The following is a 21,123-nucleotide window of genomic DNA, read 5'->3' on the forward strand; positions in this document are numbered from 1 at the left end:
GCTGGCACCCCCCAGCCCCCCGGTTCCTACGCCCTTGGTGATACCAACCAACACGATAATGGAAAATATTTCATATCTAGCCTCTAGGCTTCTAAAAAAATTGTGGCTGCCTTATCTCTTTTTGTTGCTTTTTGTCTTGGCTACTATCAATTTGAAATATTTGCATTGGGTCTATTCCATGTGCTCAGTTTCTGGTGAATCATTCTGCGCATGATTTCCAAGAAAATAACTGCCTACATTGAAGTGATCCTCAGTTAAAGTAAAGTTTATTTGCCCAATAGCTGAACTGCCTCTATGCTATTTCTGTACTGCATGCCACTATTTAACTCTATGGAAAGTTACTTTAAAGGGTTAAAAGTTTACAGTGTTGCGGGGAGAACTGTTTAAATTCCTTGGCAATAAATCATTGAAAGCATAGTTAGTGGAGGTAGTTTAGGTTCAATTTGCCCCTCTATTGTATTCCCAGGTGAATTAAATGGCAATGAAAGTAGATACAACTTTGGGCAAGCAGGAGGGTAATTACCAGTTGTTATTCTGTTTAAAAAGCTCTGCAGACAAAGTAACAAATAACATGATTTGTCTGTATTTGATGATGTAAATTTGACCTTATATAGGGACACTGTAGGAAGTTCTCCAAAAAAAAATAATTGAAGGGGTGATGCCCATTGTAAGTAATGGATACAGAATGAAGAGCTCTAGGTTGTTGTTTTTGGTTCTTTTTTTTTGTGGTAGATTAACAGGGAAAAAAATGACTCATGTGAAATCCCTGGCGAACTAAACAAGGAAAATACAAAATGAGGTTGATGGGCATGTCAACACTATTTTACAAGAAACATGCAATAATGATAACTTTGAGCTGCATGATGACACAGTTGAAGTTAATAGTGAAAGGATTCTAAGTATATAAAGGAGCGACAGATAGCCATTCCTCTCCTGCACAATATGTTGTTGTGAACTTATTTACTGTTAACTTTAATATGCAGTATGGAAACACCAAAGTATGTTGTTGTTGTTGTTGCTTTTTGAGGAAGATGGAGACAGCAGATTTAATCACAATTTATCAATTTTTCCAGATCAGGATTTTCAGGAACTAAGTTAGAAGCCAGCGCATTACTATTCCTGTGGGATCTTTTGAGGAATTTAATAACCTGGATGACTCTATTGAAACAAACAAGGCTTTGGAAAGATATTTGGTAAGTCAGTTTAAAAGTGTAAGGAAAGTAATCAGAAAACAGTTTTCCAGAGTGTAATGTTAGTTTATCATTATAAATTTGAAGCCAAGTCAGGTTTTATTGTGTCAGTGGTCTGTACAAAATAAAATATTTCCTGAGGGGCTAATTTCCTTTTCCTGGGAGACAATTAAAACTCTAAGGTAGTAACAGACATGAAAGCATTTAGATAACAAGAGTTTGGCCAGAAATGATTTTACATTGCGGTGCATTCTACATAAGTGGGCTGTTAAATCAATCTTGTTTTTGACTGGACTCAGAAAGGAACATTGCAGCACTGCATTGCTAGTTCCTCTTAAAATATTGATAAGAAATTAGCAAAAGATGCCAAAGTGTGGGATGAAATAGAATTACTTGAATATTTATGTTTGTATAATAATTATTGAATGGTTTCTGATTAACTTTTCTTTTGTTGTTGTTTCAAGAAGAAAAGAATATCAATTCTTGGTGGCAACACGTTGAAGGAGTGCGTTAAAGCATCCTGGGTGATGTATTGGCAAATGCAGTTGCTACCACACTGAACTTCACATGTACCACTGGGAAAACAGCCTTTGCGAAGCTACATGTATGAAAAACATAATTGAAAGTGAGTTTATATGTGTCATTTTTGTTTTCAGCAGCAGTGAAGAGAACCTTGAGTTGTGGGGAAGAGGTTGTGCATTTGACTCATGGATCGGCCAACTTTTCAATGCAACACCCCATCAACGAGAATTCTTGCTTTAATATACATTGAATTCTGGTCATTTAAAAAAGTTACTACAAATATATGTTGATGTAAGATGTGTTGTTTCAGATGCAGTTGAAAAGCAGCATTCAGCATTGATTTTAAAGTTAATTCACCATATGATTTTATTGACCAGTCCATTGTCACTTTCTTTCCCAATTGATGGGACCTGGATTTGCAACAGTAATGCATGTGTACTTGACAAGGAACGTGTCCCCTAGTTGTTGAATCCTTTGATCTACTGATTGGATGTTGGCTATGTTGGCTGTACGTGTTGCTGTCTGTTTCTGGGGGTAGGTATTAGCCGATTCTGCATGCTTTCCGCTGGGAGGCTTCCAAGTTTTCGGTTTGTGCTGAGTTGATATGGGCTATGGCAGGAGCTGCATATTCGAAGAGCGGCCTGCTCATCATCTTGTTAAATCTTCGTTGCTGTGAGTGGAGATGCTCTGGGGTTTTCCGATGACCTAGCTATTCTTCGTGAGAGTTTAACGAGCTGACTGACTCTCTTGAGGATGTTTTGATAGTAGTGTCCGAGTTTGAGTTTTTTGTATCGATGGTTATTCACAGGAAGCGAACTTGATTGGCCAATGGTATGACGATATTGTTGAGTGTAAGATGTGGTTTCCTCCTTAATCTTTTGTGTTTGTCGATGTAGAGAATATGTGACTTTGTTGGGTTGAGTTCCAATCTCCAAACGTTGCACCAGTTGTGTGTTCGGTTGATGTAGCGTTGTAGATATTCCTCTTCTCTGGAGGCTGGCTTAGATGGCGATGTCACCAGCATATTGCGAACTTTTTACGCAAGCGTTGTCTGGTTGAGGGATGTCTCCGACGTACAGGATGTATAGGATCGGGCTGATGATGCTTCCTTGGGGCGTAAAGGTGGTGAGTTGTAGTGGTGAGGAGAACGATGGGCCAATTTTTTAGTTGATGATTCAATGAGACAGGAAGCTGGCAATTCATCTTGTTAGATTGTCCAGGACATGGTATTTTCTGAGTTTCAGTAGTAGGCCGTTTACCACATTCTGTCGAAGACTTTTTCTGCATCGAAGAAGGCTGCTATCGTTTGATGCCCCTTGCGTTGACGTGTCTTTTATAAACTGGAACAGCTGGTCTGTTGTACTTCTTTTGTGCCTGAATCCTGCCTGGCATCTGGGATGATGCTGTGTCGTGGATATATTTGTGAAGGGGCGAGCGATGATTTTCTCGAGGCATTTACCGAGCACCGGGAGAAGGCTGATTGGTCTGTAGCTGCCTAGATGTTTGTGCTCTTTCTCTTGTTTAGGTGTAACGATGGTTGTGGCGGTTTTCCAAATTCTAGGTAAATGTCTGATTTTGAGGGATGCTGTGTATATGTTGCTGAGTGCCTGGAAACGTGGTGGTGTTGAGGTGGATATACTGGAGGCCGTTTCTACCTGATAAAGTGTTGCTGGCTTCTTGATAGTTGTTTGATAGCTGTTTGCATTTGTTGTCCAGTATTGATGTTCTTGTTTTGCGTCCGCTGTAATAGTTTCCGAAGTGTCCTGCGTTGTTTGATGAGATGGATAATATGGCGTGGTAGCTGGAATCTCCGGGGTTCTTTGTGGCTTGGAACAGCTTTTTTGTTTGTATCGCTGCTTGGCCAATTTGCTCTGAGGTGGTAATGTTGTTGGGCTTGATATTGGTCTGGATGTGAATCCTGTAAAGGGACCAATTTGTTTTTCTTTTTTCTTTTTTGTGTAGTTGGGGTTTGGGTTGTAAGACGGTCTTTGTAGTTGTGGTGTTGAGTTGGAGAATGACTGGAATGTGGTCCGATCCGAGGTCTTAACCGGTGTTGAAAGTGTGGAAAAGTTAATAGATGAGAAAATAATCCAGTTGTTCTGGAGTTCCGTGGCCGTGGATATCTTGTGGGTTCACCGGTGTTGAGGCATATGAGGTTGCTGGATGAAAGTAGGCTGATCAGTTGACATCATGCTGGGTTGGTGGAACGGTATCCCAGTGTTGTGTGTTTGGCGTTGAGGTCGCCGGCGATGATGACCTGCTTTGTGGTTTTGGCGATGTCGTTGAGGAATTGTTGTGGGAAGGCCTTGGAAGGAATACAGTAGATACATATAGCGATGTTCCCTTCCAGGTCGTTGAGCTGTTCGGTGGTGTGTTCCAATGCTTCTTGAAACATGGCTGAGTTGCTTTCTACTGTTTTTCTGCAGTTCGAAGAGTTGATTTTGGTGGGCTTCTCCCAGTTCTTTGATCTGCTGCTGGGGTCAATTTTCATTCTGGCTATCGGAGGGTTGGTTGTTGGCGAATTGGTTGTTGCGGACGGTTGGTTTGAAGGTTGATTCTGTTAAACTCTCTGATGTATACGGAGCATCCACGGTAGCTGGCTATATGGCTCAGACTGCAGTTGGCGCATTCTGGCTGTTCCCTGGTTTCTGACACTCGGCTAAGTTGTGTTTACCGGCGCATCGAGTGCATGTCTTGCGGTGGGTGCATGTAGCTGCGAGGTGGCCAAAAAGCTGACAGTTGTGGCACTGTCTTACAGTCCGGGAGTTTCTGATAGATACTACAGTGTGTAGTTGGTTCTTGATGGAGATGCCTCTGGTGATAGCTGTTGTAAGTCTGTTTGGCTGGTAAAGGTGATAGCGGCTTTCCAAATTGTTTTATCGGTGCCTTAACTTTTGTAACGCTTTTTATGTTTTCACTAATAACTTAGTCTCATAAACTTTTATATGTCTTAACCTGTATTCTGTATATTGTTATATTTTTATCCTATTTATAAATTTCTCTGTAAATTTATACTGGAATAAAGAAATGAATGAATTAAAGGAAGAAGCGTCCCGATGGTGTGTTTTTGAATCCGTTTTGATGTGCCACCACGTTGATTTCTCTTGATTTCGTTGATTTCAGAAATCTGGGTGTAACCTGAAGACGTCTCCCTCGAATTTGATTGGTCGGTTGGTGTTAGGAAGTTTTGCAGAAGGTGTTTTACCGTGGTTGTTGGAGGACCATTGATGTTTTATCAGAATCTGATGTGGTTGATGGTGGCAGCGAGTATCAGGTTTCCTCCTCTAGTCAAACGTAGTGAGATGATGGTTGCTGTAGGATATGTTGTCTCGATGAACTTTCGGGCTTCCGCGGGATTGGTGAGGGTGGCTGGTATGTCGCTGAGTATCACAGGGTGTTGTACCCTGGCTGACATACTGGCTTCAGGGACATCTTTGGTGCCGAGAAGATGTAATTTCTCTGGTTGTGACGGTGACTGGCTCGCTGGATTCCTCTTTCCTTGTTGGTGATCGTAGTGAATTCCATTTCCATGGTTTGTTCCTGAATGTGTTGTTTGTTCAGGAAGACGGGCTAACACTGCTTGTTGGGGAAACTAGTTGAGAAAGAAAAGGATGCCAGAGGCTCTCAATTTCAGTTTTTGTTAGCTTCGGTCGGGCAGCGTGCGATGTTATTCTAGAGGATGAAAGAGATGAATGATAATGAAACCTTGAGAATCTTGATGGAACGGTGATGATGTTGAATCAGGCTGGTGGTAGATGATGAATGAAGGTAGATACTGGTAGTAGATGGTAGATGGATGATGGCTTGGTGCCGGCTTGGTGGTAGTAGTTTTGCACGTTGGGTTCCAGAAGAGGATGAAAGGGTACTTTGAAATTTCCTGTTTTTAAGTCACTTTTTCTAACAAGTTGGATAGGCTAACCCGACAGTAGGGTATACATTTACTTTGATGAGGGCTTTATTTTCGCATTAGTCAAACAGTATCTGCTCGGATTGAAAAAGATCGATATCGGGAATTAAGTAAATAAAAATATCCAGCTTTGGAAGTTCAGTTCCAAGAGCAAAGAGCATAACCTCGGCGTTGCATAGTAAGGTTCCTACGAATCTCACAACAGAAAATTGTTAATTACGAATTTAAGATCATTTCAGAATGCTCTTTTATACCAACTTGAAAATTAGACAAACAAATTTAAACTTTATACTGGCACCGTCTTGTATGAACGTATCAGTAATTAATCATATATAAATTATTAATCATGTAGTTTACATGCGACTACACAATATTCCGTCAACCGGGACATTTCTTCACAAGATGATCTAAACCATTTGCTAGAGTCCTGGCTTAAACGATATAGTGCACAGTGTACCGTGAGACTGAAATGGTTTCTGATGTACAATTGAATTTGTGCCAGTAGTAAGTACCGTGTCACAAGTAGTTGCTCTAAAGGCTTCCGTATATCACGTCTCCAAAGAAATGATACTATACATGAGCGGAACGAACGAGAATAATACTTAGTAATGCAGCCGTTTGAATTTGGCAACCTAACTAAGGTATTTTTAACATAATAACGTTCATACAGGAATACCTTTTCAATTGCTTATGATGAGAATGGTGCTATTAATGATAAGACATGAGAATATTAGATCACGAACCGCTCAACTTAACCATGAAAATGTCTAAAAAGTCTTAGAAGGCGGTAAAAACTTACTTGGATCGCTATCTGAGAACATGCATGAACCTTTTCGATGAACTTTCGAATTCTGTCGCCGTTGTGCACATTACTTTATTTAATCATTTCAATAGTATCACACAGTGGCAGCACCAGAAACTCCAAAGTGGGAAGGGGAATGGGGAGCCAACAGTTTGCGAGGATGGGGGGAGGGGGTGACACAATAAGTTGAACTACCAAAACGTATACCTGGATAAAGTGCACACCACGGGAATACTTCGGGGGCCAGAGAATACGTACTTACCCCGTCCCACGATTCCTTGATGAACCACATTTTATTTTATATTTTAATTTTTACATGAAATTCAAAATTGTGAAGAAATATAATATGATACATATGCAAATGATATCTTCAAGGTATGCAATCCAAAACCTTTTTCTAAAGACTACAGCATGTTCACTGTATCTAACATTTCCACAAAAAGTGACATTCAAGACATTCCTCTGGTAGGCTATATGTCTGCTATCAATCAATAACTATCCATCAAACGTTCCACGTAACCCTTTAACCTTCACATATACAAACACCTGTCAAAATACAGACTTTACATTTGAAATATTCAGACTTTGACCTCAGTTGACCCCGAAGACATTTCATTGCCAAGCTGTTTACCAAGTACATCCATCATTTACTTTATTAGTTACAGTGTGGAAAAGCCAAGGTTTCAGACACACGCATACACATATAAGCCAACATCATTGCGTAGATTCCATTTTGCATTGACAACATATCCAAACGTTTCTTCCTCTGTTTTGAAAGGACGGGATACCCCCCTTGAAGAAAATAATTTGGTGGATTTTCCCCGTTTATTGTCAGGGCAGGGTGGGGTGGGAGTGATGATGGGCAAATATCGCGGTAACAATAATTACAAAAAAATCCATTTTGCCTTCTTCTTATATCCATATGGTTGTCGAGGAAGACTGAAGAGTCTCTATTGGGCGTGTATTATACTATATCACAAAACAATACAATGCTACTTAATCTAGGGCTTCTGTTTTCATGTTAAACTGCTTTTCATAAGAGGTGATGAAACATTGATTATTGAAGTTAATATCATGGCAATCCTTCAAACAATATTCACGCCGCGAAGCTGTGTTCTACAGGCAGCATAGTGCCTAATAACCCGAAGCTTGGGCGAAAATTGCAGATTGAGCAGATATGTTTCAATATCACTCTTGGCAAAAATTTCAAGCAGGATGCTAGACAGTTTCCTTTTAACTTCTGGTAACCGTCCAGAATAAGCATTCTGTATAAATGCCACTGTTGTAAATTTGCGACTCTAGCTCAGGTGACCAACCTTACCTTATTAACCTGAAAACATTTTTTATTGTTCTTGATAATCAGAAAAGCCGACACAATTTGATACCACTTCCCTCAACTTGTATTGCACTTTTACAATCTAATGTTAGTTTGATCTGCTTCGGTCCATATTAAATGGGGCTGTATAGGATATTAAAGAAATGAAAAGAAAGCTCATTAGACCTGTAGTCTTCGAAGCTAACAAAACGTAGCTTGATGTAATATAGAGCTATAGTCAGTTCCATCCTCTGTGTTACATTGAATTCTCTGTGTCCAATATAAATAATGATGCAGTTTCCACTGGTTGAAGTTTATTGTGCCGAACTAGGTATACAGTAAACCACGAAGCAGCAATTAATACAGCCATTCCTCAGCAGACATTGGCCTAGTTTGCATCAAAACAAAGGCCTGAATGTATATACTACATGTGGAAACGACATGTATTACAATTGGAGTAAAAGGTTTTTGTGTGTGCCGTATTTCACCCAAACATGCTACATTGCATGTAAGCGGAAGTTCAGATGGAATACATTTTGCTATGTACACCAAAACGCATACTGGTCATGAATACTAAAAAAGTTGACAAACAAATTCCATGCTCATTGCATACGATCAGTGGCCTGCAATTCATCATAACTGAATACTTTAGAGAAGGCTCTGTTTTGGGCCCTCACATAACGAGAAAAATATTTCTCCTGAACATACATTCAAACGTTACATCCACAACATTTCATCAAATTTGGACAAACACTCTAGGAGGAATATCATTTTAAAGTGTTTAGAAAGTGACCACTCGGGACCTCAAATGACCCGCATATATGTAAAATATCGAATGAAAATGACGAACTGTCAATCGATCAATCACTGTGACAATAATTGGCGAAATTTCGGCAGAATAGCACGATCGATATAGCTCAGCTGAAAGCTTTCAATTGAGCTAAAAATGTGCGTACCTGCTGTTGATTTGCCCACTCTTCCTGATGCGGAGTGTGTAATTCCTACGTATATCGTTGCATTATTTAACCTATGTCATTGTTGCCGATGTGTATTCCTAAGCGAGGTTGGTTGCAAGGGAATTTCCGTTGTGTTGAAGTCGTGCAAAGGTCACTGCTGCCCTCGCCAAATTGTGTATCTTAATTTCCTTTTAGTGCATTTTTAGTTTTGCATGGGTACCATGAGTTAAAGTATTGTCTTTGAAATATATTTTTTGTCTCCAGAGGATAATTCATTTTTTCTTGGTATTCTGTACATTCTCTAGCAAGAAACCGTAAACCCCAGATAGCCCCTGAATGCCCCCGTATGTCGTTGTTTGTTTTGCTGGTAGTTTTGCCCGGGTAGGATTTATAGGCTACTATAGTCCATCACGGATTCAGAAAGCCGTATATATATTGTATCACTTATCATCTATCAAGTAGTTGTGGACATATTTTAGTGGAGTACTTATCCTGAACCTTATAGCCGAATCAGTGCACAGTTGTTTATTTACGAGCACGTACTTTGAATCAAGTACGGTAAGAGGTACACACGGAATGATTATGTGTAATCCTGACACATTAGTATCGAATGTTCTAACTGAGAAATCCAGTCCTTTCATTAAGGTTATCTCCAAATCCAGGTTGCCGAGAATGACGTCTCCACAAATCTTAATAGCAATGTTTGTCTCTATATTCGGAATATGTCATGCATGTAATTTGGACATTACCGAACCTACACGTTACCGTGGAGAGGACGGAGAATACTTTGGTTACACAGTTCTGCAGTACAAAGACTTCCTCAGCAGTACATAGTGAGTATCATCGGCATAGTTTCATTAATTATCGTCTTCCCTTGGTATATGTGAGTGATATATGATAGCACGTATATGAATGTACATTGTAACGATATTACTAACTTAGCGTGCCTGTGATTTTGAGACATTAATCAGATTTACCCTCTTTTTAACTATCCGGAGGGGAGATTTAATTTGTTGATTGTCAACACGTACACATCACAAAATCAAACATCCAAGGTATTTGGTTAGATACATGGCGTATTTACCTGCCCTAGGCTAATGGAGCACAAGTCCAACCCGACCATGAATGCCTAAGCAGTCTAATCCAAACATATTAGATACCATGTATTAACAATAATTTAGCCCCCGCCTATGGCAAGCCATGTGGGACAAACACTGCATAATATATCCGCGTATTAATTGGAATTTATACGCGTATTAATTGGAATATATACGCGTATATATTATTAGCCAATCATATGGCTTAAATATATCCGCGTATTAATTCTAATATATATACACGTATTAATTCAAATATATACACGTATTAATTCGAATATATACACGTATTAATTCGAGTATATACACGTATTAATTCGAATATATACATGTATTAAATAAAATACATATGGGGATTAAATCCAATCTATGCACGGATTAATAAGAATATTCACGAAAAAATATTTCCGCTCTTGCTGTGTACATATACCAACGATAAATGTTTTGGCGGGCTCGCGAGATCGCTTCAAAAAGCGAAACTTTACACATGTACAATTAATACGCGTATATATTCCAATTAATACGCGGATATATTATGCGGTGTTTGTCCCACATGGCTTGCCATACCCGCCTGGCCTAGCTATTAAGTTGATCTGCCCTTATCTTCAATATTTCACTTTCGATTTGGCGGAGGTATTTCTGCACCATGAAGCACCCATCAGATATGACCTCGCGGGGTCACGCAATCCCATTGGAGTTCCCTGTACAGTACTGTGCTGTAATGTATACAAAGTTAACGTACATGGATAATGCGAACAATCCATCTGTACTGTATAGGCCTAGTTTATTATGGTATACTAGTAGAAGCTCAGTTACTTTAGTACTAGTACTAGCCAAAGAGAGCGATAGGTCTCTCACAAATCATAATTAACAATTTCCTGTTGTGAGATTCGAAAGAACCTTAGTATGCAACGCCCAGATTATGAGCTTTGCTCTTGGAACTGAACTTCTAAAACCTGGATATTATTTATATCGAGCTTTTAAATTCGGGCAGAAACTGTTTGACTACCGCGAAAAAGAACCCTTATCAAAGCTAATGTATAGCCTACTCTAGAATTAGCCTAGCCAACTTTGTTATCAAACTTTCATGACTGAAAAACAGGAAACTCTTTACTACCCTTTTCCAAACAGTCATCGATAAAATGAGCAGCATGGAAATATCATATGGGATTCATTTTAACGTATCTGCAGCTAGTGTTTTTATTAATAAAGCTATCACCAGTAGCATATTCAAGTTTGCATTTACCTGCAATGAAGAATGTAGGTCCATTTCTCTAGCTTCCGATTGATCAACTTTCGAAAGTTACATCCATTGCTTAATTGCCGTTATTCAACATAACACCAAATATAGATGAAGAATGGGTTGTATCCTTCCATGGTGAATTAGTAAAACATCGTCAGATCACCCTCGCAGTATTTCCTTCTATCACAAATGTACAAATACAGTAGCATAATTAGTCCCCTTTCTGGGGTAGTGACGAATGTGCAAAAAGTTAGTTTTGAGGAAACGCGCTATCAAGATTTTAATCTTTAGAGTTTAGTATTTCTTAAATAATAAAGGATTTTTTTTACCGAAAGTTTTCATTATAATGAAATATAACAAATACCACTTGAGTTCTCATATAATCTAACCATGTAGTAAATTTAGTGTAATTCTGTTCCTCGTTATGTCAAGTCATTCTCACTTAATTTTAGACATTTGTCACACATTCGTCACTATGAAAGAACTAAATGTTGAGGTGTCTTCCTGTCACAGACTAGTTTTCGTCACTTTTGTGTGGGCATAGGGTACACCGTGAATTCTCACTGTCACATAGGGAAGGCGGGGGATTAGCTAGGTGGAATAACCTTAGGATAGAAGAAATATTCAAAGAGGTGGTTCATTGGTCTTATTTATTGGAACGCATCATAATTAACATGCAGGGGCGTAGCGAGCGGGGGGTGTGGGGGGGTGTCACACCCCCCCCCCCCAATAATTTGGTCGCTGTCGGCAAATTTCGGGTCTGTCGGCAAAAGGAGAAAAGGTGAAGAGAGCGGAAGGGGAAGAAAGAAGGAAAGCTGAATAGAGAAAAGGAGAACGGGAGCTTCTTCCGTGCCAAATTTGACTTAAAATATGCACCAGATTGCATCTAAGGACGTTTCAAAACTAAAAATTTTCAAAAGGGGAGGGGGACACCCACTCCCTTTAAACCCCTCGCCAATTTCAGTCACCACTTCCAGATCCGTCGGCATATCAAATTTGACTTAAAATATGCACCAGATTGCATCTAAGGACGTTTCAAAACTAAAAATTTTCCAAAGGGGAGGGGGACACCCACTCCCCTTAAACCCCTCGCCAACTTCAGTCACCACTTCCATATCCGTCGGCATATCAAATTTGACTTAAAATATACACCAGATTGCATCTAAGGACGTTTCAAAACTAAAAATTTTCCAAAGGGGAGGGGGACACCCACTCCCTTTAAACCCCTCGCCAATTTCAGTCACCACTTCCAGATCCGTCGGCATATCAAATTTGACTTAAAATATGCACCAGATTGCATCTAAGGACGTTTCAAAACTAAAAATTTTCCAAAGGGGAGGGGGACACCCACTCCCCTTAAACCCCTCGCCAACTTCAGTCACCACTTCCAGATCCGTCGGCATATCAAATTTGACTTAAAATATGCACCAGATTGCATCTAAGGACGTTTCAAAACTAAAAATTTTCCAAAGGGGAGGGGGACACCCACTCCCCTTAAACCCCTCGCCAATTTCAGTCACCATTTCCAGATCCGTCGGCATTTCAAATTTGACTTAAAATATGCACCAGATTGCATCTAAGGACGTTTCAAAACTAAAAATTTTCCAAAGGGGAGGGGGACACCCACTCCCTTTAAACCCCTCGCCAATTTCAGTCACCACTTCCAGATCCGTCGGCATATCAAATTTGACTTAAAATATGCACCAGATTGCATCTAAGGACGTTTCAAAACTTAAAATTTTCCAAAGGGGAGGGGGACACCCACCCCCTTAGACCCCTCCCCCATTTCAGTCACCACTTCCAGATCCGTCGGCAAATCAAATTCTCCACACCCCCCAAACAAAAACCCCTTCGCTACTCCCCTGTTAACATGATAAATATATTCATTTGTGCTTGTAACCGCCAAATTCTAACTGCCATGCCCGTCACTGCAAGTCTGGAATTGCCTACAGTCAAGCGCTTCGTCTTCGTCGCATTGCTCTGAATGGCTTCATGCACCCTTCTGACACTATGGCCTCTGGCAGTAAGGTTTTTTTTTTTTAAATATCTGTATGGCGAATGAAACAGGAATTATAAGAGCAAATATGCTTCCCATCCCTATAAGGTTCATCTACATTGACAGTGAAGGTCGAAAAGGGAAGAGATTGCAACGACTAGCCCCTCTGGTTGTTTGCCTTACACCCAAATCTTCCCCCTCTTCGACAAATCACCACTAACAACCACCACATTATCCTCACTACAAGGGATTGAATCCTTGGGTAGCCGTCCTTACCTAGTACGAATCAGCAAGGAGAGTCTGTGGATGCAACGCCTTTAGCACCATTCAACCTCATGGGCTCAATATTCAGGAAGGACATGACTAACCTTTCTACTGCCCCCCCCCTCCATCTCCCCTTGTTTACCCCTCTGTCACCCCTCTTCTCATAGCTCTCTCCCACCTTTATCCACACTTTCCTGTCTTTGTCCTTCTGTAGTTTATACGCTACCCTCTTCCCTTAATCTTCTCTTTTTACTTCTACAGTTTATCTCCTACCTCTCCTCTAAGCTTCCTGCTGTTGGTTTCTTTCTGCTCTCCTTCCATTGTTTACTAGTCTTCTTACATCTATTTATGTTGTGTTCACCCTGCTCATTAACCTGTCTGCATTCTGTGCTTGTTTTTGTCCCTTCTGTTACTTTTACTTGTCATTCCGCCTCTTAAGAAGATCCTGGTAGAATCGAAACGTCAGGCTAACTTACTTTAACACATTCTCTAACACAGGCTCTTTACTGGATAGCAGTTTGCTAACAGTTTTGTTTTGTTTTATATTGAAGACAGAAATATTAGTATGGTTTATTCTCAAAAATATTTCATGGATAGAGACATTTTGTCCTTTCTGTTAAATTTTAAAGACATTGAGAATGAACTTATCAAACTTACTCCTAAAAGTATACCACTAGTATTGTCTCGATATTTCACAACACGCATTGTACGATTTGAAAATACATGAACATTAATAATGACAAAGTTTGTATAATACCATCAATTCATATCAATGCGGAACACAGGATTCAGTTTCCAATTTGTCAAGCATGAATATATACCTTCCATTTGCACAGCAATCGAATTGCATACTGTTATTTGAAACTTCGATATTTAATTAACAATTATGTTAGTTATGGAACTGTAAATTAATTTCCGTTCTACATTATGAACAATTTCATTGCTTAGATTTATGTAAAAACCTAATGTGCTATTTTTATTCCGTTTTGATTGAAATGATAACACATGCAGTTGCAAACGTAATAATTCCAGTTGCATAATTTGTTAAGTCTGAACTCTTATGAAGCACACAGACTAAGGGAAATTGGACTAAGGACTAAGGAAAAAGGAAACTTACGTGAAATGAGTAACGTCTCTGGGTATATTTTATATGTACTCTTCAAACGTACTGGAAGCTTTTGCTTTTTGGACAACAAAAAAAATCGATGCAAATAAAGGCGATGCCTAAAGAAAGTACTGTCTATCCAGGTCATCAATATACTATCCCCTTAAACGGAATGTGAAATTGTTCTATCGCACACAGACACATTCATACTACGCGTATACTACCCTATTCATAGCTCGTGTGATTCCTCAAATTTAAAGCAGGAAACAACTGTGCTAAAGTTCAAGTGTTTGCAAGTTGTACTATATAATGCGGCTCCTTCGATTGGCTTGTAACTTCCGTTCTGGAACGGCAAGTGCCTTCTTTTTTCTTATGTCGAGCAACCTTAAGGGTTAACAATCCTAATACATGGAAGCCAGGGCTAATGCATGGTGTATCAGGTCTGTCTTGGTTCATTTTTTCCAAAAGGACTAGTATAACTGCCCTTTTGATCATGGACTTCTCAGTCTGCTGAAGATAAGATATAAAATTCTCTCAATTCTGAAATGTGTTATGCAGACTTCTATTAATCCGGTCTAAAAATTTCCCCTCTCCTCACGTCCCTGGTTGCATAGTAAATACTTAAGCAAAAAGCTCTGCTAGGACCTTCCAACGTTTCCTGTAAAAGTATGAGTCCTTTAACTATATGTAAATAGGTATAACTAAGCCAGATAAAGGTAATTAAAAATAAGGCTATAGTGATGACTGTGATGAGCAACGCCGCCAACAGCTAAGAGAAACCGTATTTTATTAAGGAGTCTTAATATTTGAAACTGAGGACTGGAGGAACTCTAAAGTGGAAATGAGCTGGTGTTTTGTTGTTTTAATTGGTCATAATATTGGTATTTGTTTATTTGTTAATCGGGCTGCTTTCATTCACATTGAACAAATGAAAACAACTAAGAGAATTCAATTATACCCCCCCCCCCCACCATCCTAAGTGGCACTATGACATCACACATTGGCAAGGCAATATGACATATATAAATTAATTAACCTAGGTCTAGGTATTGTACGTAGTCTTCACGGTCACAATTAAAATTTGAGTGATTTATTCATCATTTTTGTACACGTTACACCCATGGTCATCATGGTCCTGACTTACACCAACTGTTTCCTCTTTAACATAGCTCTAAATAATTGTACCGACACTGTTACACCGATTCGGGAGAGAAATAGCGTTACTCTCATTTCAAAAACGATACATAGGAATTGAATGCAAATTTCACCAGAATGCTTAGATTATGTTCCTCTTTAACATATCAACAAGAAATTTTTACCAAGACTATTCTTTTAAGGAAGTGAGCATATTGGCTCTCTCCACCCAAGGGGTTATATGGGTACATGTGCTGAAACTTGTCATTGTGCGCAGTATATAACTGCAGCAGACTGAAGGGAGTTTCTCTGGGACAGGTTATCATTGACCAGGGGTAATATAACGTCTGCAAAGCGCTTTGGCACCTTGGTATAAAGCGCTATATACATCGAACATTATTATTATTACAGGCCGGGTCTCATTCATTGGCATTCCACTACCACGATGTTGACTAATTTACAACAGCGTCTATACATTCATGTTTTTTCGTAATAAAATATTTCAATTAATATTTCTTGTTCTTTTTCAGTCTCTTAGTTGGTGCTCCTAGAGGAAATTCAACACATCAACTGACCCTTACAAGGCCTGGAAAAGTTTACAAATGTACAAGTTCCTCGACATGTGATCAAATAAATCTCGATAACACGGGTAATAGGCTTACAAATATTCTTATTTACTATATGTATATATGAATATATATATAAACAGACATATTATTAGACAATAACAGAGAAAGATATGACTCATAATTGAGCAAATATCTTTGTTGGCTAATTATGTTCGCTAATGATCATCATTATCATAATCAACATCATCATCATCATCATCATCCCCAACATCATCATCATCATTAGCTTTGGTACATGGAATTAATTCAACTACTGTTTCTAACAGATCAGTTTTACCGAATGTATGCTGCGTGTTAATCATAATCGATCCAGTCTTGGCTTCTGGCCGCTTTTCCTAGATTTATGTCATGGCCATGACAATGGTACTAATTGACAGATATATAATTACGCTTGCGCTTAATCGTTTCCGAATGAATCACTTGTTTCATCATACACTTTGACGCACATTAACCGACAATTTATTATCTCGACTCTTAGTATTTTTTCGTACCTGGCAATAGCGTGACTGGCAGTTGTCATCCGTTGGCTAACATTGCTGAAAAAAAGCCCTCGAAACCAGCTCTGCGGTTCAATGAACTACATAGTTAATCTCTGCCTAGTTGCAAAACTTCAAAGTGTAGGGATATGAACCAAAGCCGCAGTTGTAAAAACCGCGACAGCATTGGTCTTTAGTATGACAAAGTCTGAAAGTAATGGAGAACACATTATGCGTCGCCCTTCTTACACTTTACTCACTCCTCATTTCAAAAACAAAATAAATATGATCCAAGGTAATATATCTTTGTTCGCTAATTCCCCTCCCCTCCCTCAATCCATGCTCTAATTCACTCAAGCCCGGCCACATGAGCAACGTCACAAATGACTAAGAAGTTGGCAAAAATGAAAAAGGAAGCGATTTTGAGTTACGTTACCTTAAGCGTCTTAAGTCACCTTAAGCGCAGTTTTCTTCATCACACGGCTCATATATTCTGCTACTCATTGTTTAGAAGTGATTTCAAAACATTCGATAGCACATTTAAAATATTTTACTTTTGCCTTTCTTTTCTCAGGGAACGAAAATTCCCCCGGAAGAATAGATGTCAAAAATAACCAATGGTTGGGTGTGTCACTCTCCGCAGAAGACAAAGAAGACGGTTTGATCTCAGTGAGTCTGAAGTAACGTGGCAGCTATAAGGCTTCTGTTGATTGCTTGATGGCTGGTTTGAAAGGGTGTCTTATTAGAGAAGGAATTCAAAATAAAACTTGAGTAGTTCTTTATTAGAGACAATAAACTAACATTTCGTCCGGCATCTCCTCTCAAGTAAAACCTTACTCTCCCTTTAATGTATGTATAATTATTGTGTACCTGCGCTCATACAAACCATAGTTTACCATGTGGATATCTCGAATTCATCTCGGAATACTGACTGAAAGAGTACAACCTCGTCGAACGCCATATGTAGTCTGTGTAAATGGGATACAGATAAGATTATGATATATCTACAAAGGCGCAAACGATGACTGGATGACGAGCCATAAACACCTCTGAATCTTTACACAAATAACACAACGGATCTATGGATTATGACGGCTATATATCGTTTTTGTATGTTTAATAATGCATGTTTGCATTCCGATAAAAGTAAGAAATGGTTGCAGGTGACTACTACCGCCGATCTGTTCATGTTTTAAGTAGATTCAAACATTTACGAAGTTAACGGCCAAAACAAAAAAGAGTCACGGAAACCTTACTCTGAAATGGGTTGGCTTCCTTAGGGCTAACATATTGTTAAATCTTTGCAGCCTCGATATAACCACAAACTGATTTTCTTTCATCTCAACCCACAGGCATGTGGCCATCGATATGCCAACAACCATTTTATGGAAAGTGAAACTGGCTTTACTAGAAATGATAGCTATCCAATTGGCGTCTGCTACAAATTCAAGATAAAAGATTATCAAGACGACGTTTTTGGAAAGAAATTTCCATGCTTGGATGGTTAGTTTTACTACAGATATATTTAATAAAGCCTTTGCAACAAACAGAAATGTTGCGAAACTAGACATATATAAATATAGGACTTTCTGGAGAGGACTATTAGGGAAAGAAATTTCCATGCTTGTTACTAGAGATATAATTATCAAAGACTTTGTAAGATGAGATGAGGTTCGAAGATTAACAATGCTCAGCAAGATGGCAGTTACATGTTATTATTAGAGCAGGTTCAATAGAATTGTTTTTCTTTCTTTAAATTTACTCCATGCCAGTGGCGTAGTCAGAGGGAGCCAGGGGGGTAATGCCCCCACCCAATTTGATTTTTGCTACAGTCTTGCCCCCCCCCCCCAAAAAAAAACAATGAAATCCAGTGATGTATTCAAAATACTTATATTTTACATTTTTTCGAGTTCTAATCACTAGTATTGATACCTCAGGGTTCATGTTCATACTTAATATAAGGTCAGAACTTGGTAATCAGACCGAGATATTACACATTTTGGGCCTTCATCATACCCACTGAACCATTGGATGTGTATTTGTGCAGACGGGGTGCCCATTAATATATATATTTCTTGGTAATTCCTACCATCAACCATCACGGGGTTGTCCCCCTTAAGAAAATTTTGTCCCCCTAACAATAAAATGCTGGCTACGCCACTGCTCCATACATAAATGCAAACGTCGTATACATATTTTTGTTTCTATTATGCATCAGTGGAAGAATGTATAATGTTGATGCATATTTACTTCGTTTCTTGTAATAAACAGAGATGCTGTAAAACTAGACTTATTTTTTTTGAAACTCGTGTTGACCGAGCCTCTGGTGTTGTAAGTTCTTAGTAACTGATGTCCATATAAGTTTGTTATTACATTGCAGCTGTAAAGCGGCTACACAACTGAGCTGGTACATTCCCAACCCAGTGAAACATTCCTTCAATAACTTTACGATTAATGTATTGTAATGACGTGGACAAATACCAAGGCATTGTGAATATCAAAATGTTTCAGTTATTTACATAGGGTATATGTAACACTGTGCAAAGAATTTACATAATCTACAGGTAAAACTAGGGTACAGAAATAATATAGGATATATAGTTTTACAATAGCTTTGAACATTGTACACATTCTTTCTGTAGCCGTTTGTAATTATCTCGGTTATATACCTGCGATATATGCTTTCTCCACTTTATAGATCATTTGAAGTGCAAACATCCGTCTTCTTTTTTTTCTTTTCTGTTTGCAAAAGCAGGTTTAAGAAATAAATTAATTCAGAAGAAAAGGATCAAATTAGTAACAAATGAGCTTCCTAGAAACTAAAAGGAAAACTGCATTGAACACAATATGATGACGAAATGCCTGTATCAAATGATTAATAGTTGAGCACGTAATCACTTAATATGTGTAATCATTGTAGCATTTCACATACTTGACTAATTGAAAAAAACACAATCTATTACTAAACTTGATGTAGTTAGTTCCAATATCGCTTCATGAATTAATGAAAGTTCGTGCACCGAATGCAACGAGATTGCAAATAGTCATCATGATTTTCTTTTATAGCAATCTAAGCACTAGGAATAGTGTTAATTATTCACTTATTTAACACAAATAGGCGATAAATCACTTGAAGCCACTTGAGTTGTTTTGGTTATGACATTTTTATGAAGTTGAACAATGTCTAAAATTGTTAGCGAAAATGAAAACTGATTAATATTAGTTCCAATAGATATAATTGCTATGAAGGGTTTATCCAATCCACCAGCATATATTGGTTACGTATTAATTAAATATTATGTGTAACAAGGAAGGCACCGTGCGACAAGCGGGAAGTTATTTCCTAATAGAAGACTCGGGTGCCAAGTTATCATTCAGTTTGAAAAATAAGTTACAGCATGTCGTTAGTTTGATGCTATCAATGCCATTTGACGTCTACGATTCAAGATTTCATATTTAAGGGCAGTCTTTCATCTTTTGCCTAATTTGTCAACATTGACCGTAGATGGTGTTAAACTGATTATCAAACCTTGACAACAAGTGTTCTTTTCTGCTACACCGAATGAAGAACATTCGTTTTTGTTCGATAAATAGAAACCTTACTTGTTTACTTGTCAAGCAATGCATCTCTCAACATATCCATATACTTTTTGAGATATGAATTACAAAAGTATTTAGATGTGATAAGAAGAGGATAGTCTTCACCAAATGCCTTTTTTGTATCAAGCTGTAAGCCTGCACCCCTTACTGTGATTAGAGCTATCCACTCTGCATCATGTATCTTCCTGTATTAATATAAACATTTCCTGCGCAAAGAAATATTGTGTTCCTTACAGTTTACTTTATTATCACAGTGTTAACTTTCTTTTAAAGGGATATCCGAAAGACAAGACATTTTCATGTACATTCTTCACAAACAGGAACATTACCTGTGGATATTTGAGAGTTTTCATTTGGGTGTCAACTTGTTAGAATTTCTGTCCTTACGATGCTCTCATTAAAGAAAAGGAGGGATGCTGAATTTTGATAAATGTCTAAGACAGCTATTGCAAAACGTTTGGTTAAGGTGTGAGAAAATTGCAAACGTTTAGAAACTTGAGCATATACAATATAGTTGTCTTAGGTTTTTTTTTTTGTAACTTTCTTTAGCTTCTGATCAGTGGCGTGGAGACACAAGATGGCTGTCTTGGTGTCAGGCTGGCCTAGGCACCGCTTTCACAAACATAGATGAAACGGCTCTGTATGGTGCCCCTGGAGCTTTCAACGGCACAGGTGAGTCAGATGTTACCCTAAGCGTTCTATTCTCACGTTGAACGGAATCTCACAAATCCTACAGTATAATAACGTACAGTCCATACGTGGGGGTAGGTGGTGGGGTGGGGGTGGGTGGGGGTGTTTTCGTGATAGACCTAAGCAAAAATGAAGAGAGGAACGGTGGTATATTTTCCCTGGGTCCCGACTTGGCTCCCGACTCCACTGATAATTTT

The 21,123-nt window shown here is 38.7% G+C and overlaps 1 protein-coding gene and 1 long non-coding RNA gene across 5 annotated transcripts in view; both read left to right on the forward strand.

Annotated features, from left to right (window-relative positions):
• Positions 1–685: 685 nt before the first annotated feature.
• LOC139958921 (uncharacterized) lies at positions 686–9,064 on the forward strand. Of its 2 annotated transcripts, none has more exons than XR_011789902.1 (3): positions 686–1,193; positions 1,655–1,815; positions 4,836–9,064. It is a non-coding gene; the product is annotated as an uncharacterized lncRNA (long non-coding RNA). The 2 variants fall into 2 exon arrangements; XR_011789903.1 differs by having other exon boundaries at positions 1,658–1,815.
• A 1-nt stretch (position 9,065) lies between these two features.
• LOC139958899 (integrin alpha-4-like) overlaps positions 9,066–21,123 on the forward strand; it is a 31,929-nt gene continuing 19,871 nt past the window's right edge. For 2 of the 3 annotated variants that reach the window (XM_071956325.1, XM_071956328.1), the window contains exons 1-5: positions 9,066–9,525; positions 16,062–16,180; positions 17,211–17,305; positions 17,989–18,139; positions 20,786–20,908. In XM_071956325.1, coding sequence (XP_071812426.1) covers positions 9,269–9,525; positions 16,062–16,180; positions 17,211–17,305; positions 17,989–18,139; positions 20,786–20,908 — 745 coding nt within the window. In that variant the 5' untranslated portion in view covers positions 9,066–9,268. Of the gene's footprint in view, positions 9,526–16,061; positions 16,181–17,210; positions 17,306–17,988; positions 18,141–20,785; positions 20,909–21,123 lie in introns of all 3 variants that reach the window. The other variant, XM_071956326.1, reaches the window with a different exon arrangement.

Source organism: Apostichopus japonicus, chromosome 18 (genome assembly GCF_037975245.1).
Source record: "Apostichopus japonicus isolate 1M-3 chromosome 18, ASM3797524v1, whole genome shotgun sequence".
NCBI lineage: Eukaryota > Metazoa > Echinodermata > Holothuroidea > Aspidochirotida > Stichopodidae > Apostichopus > Apostichopus japonicus.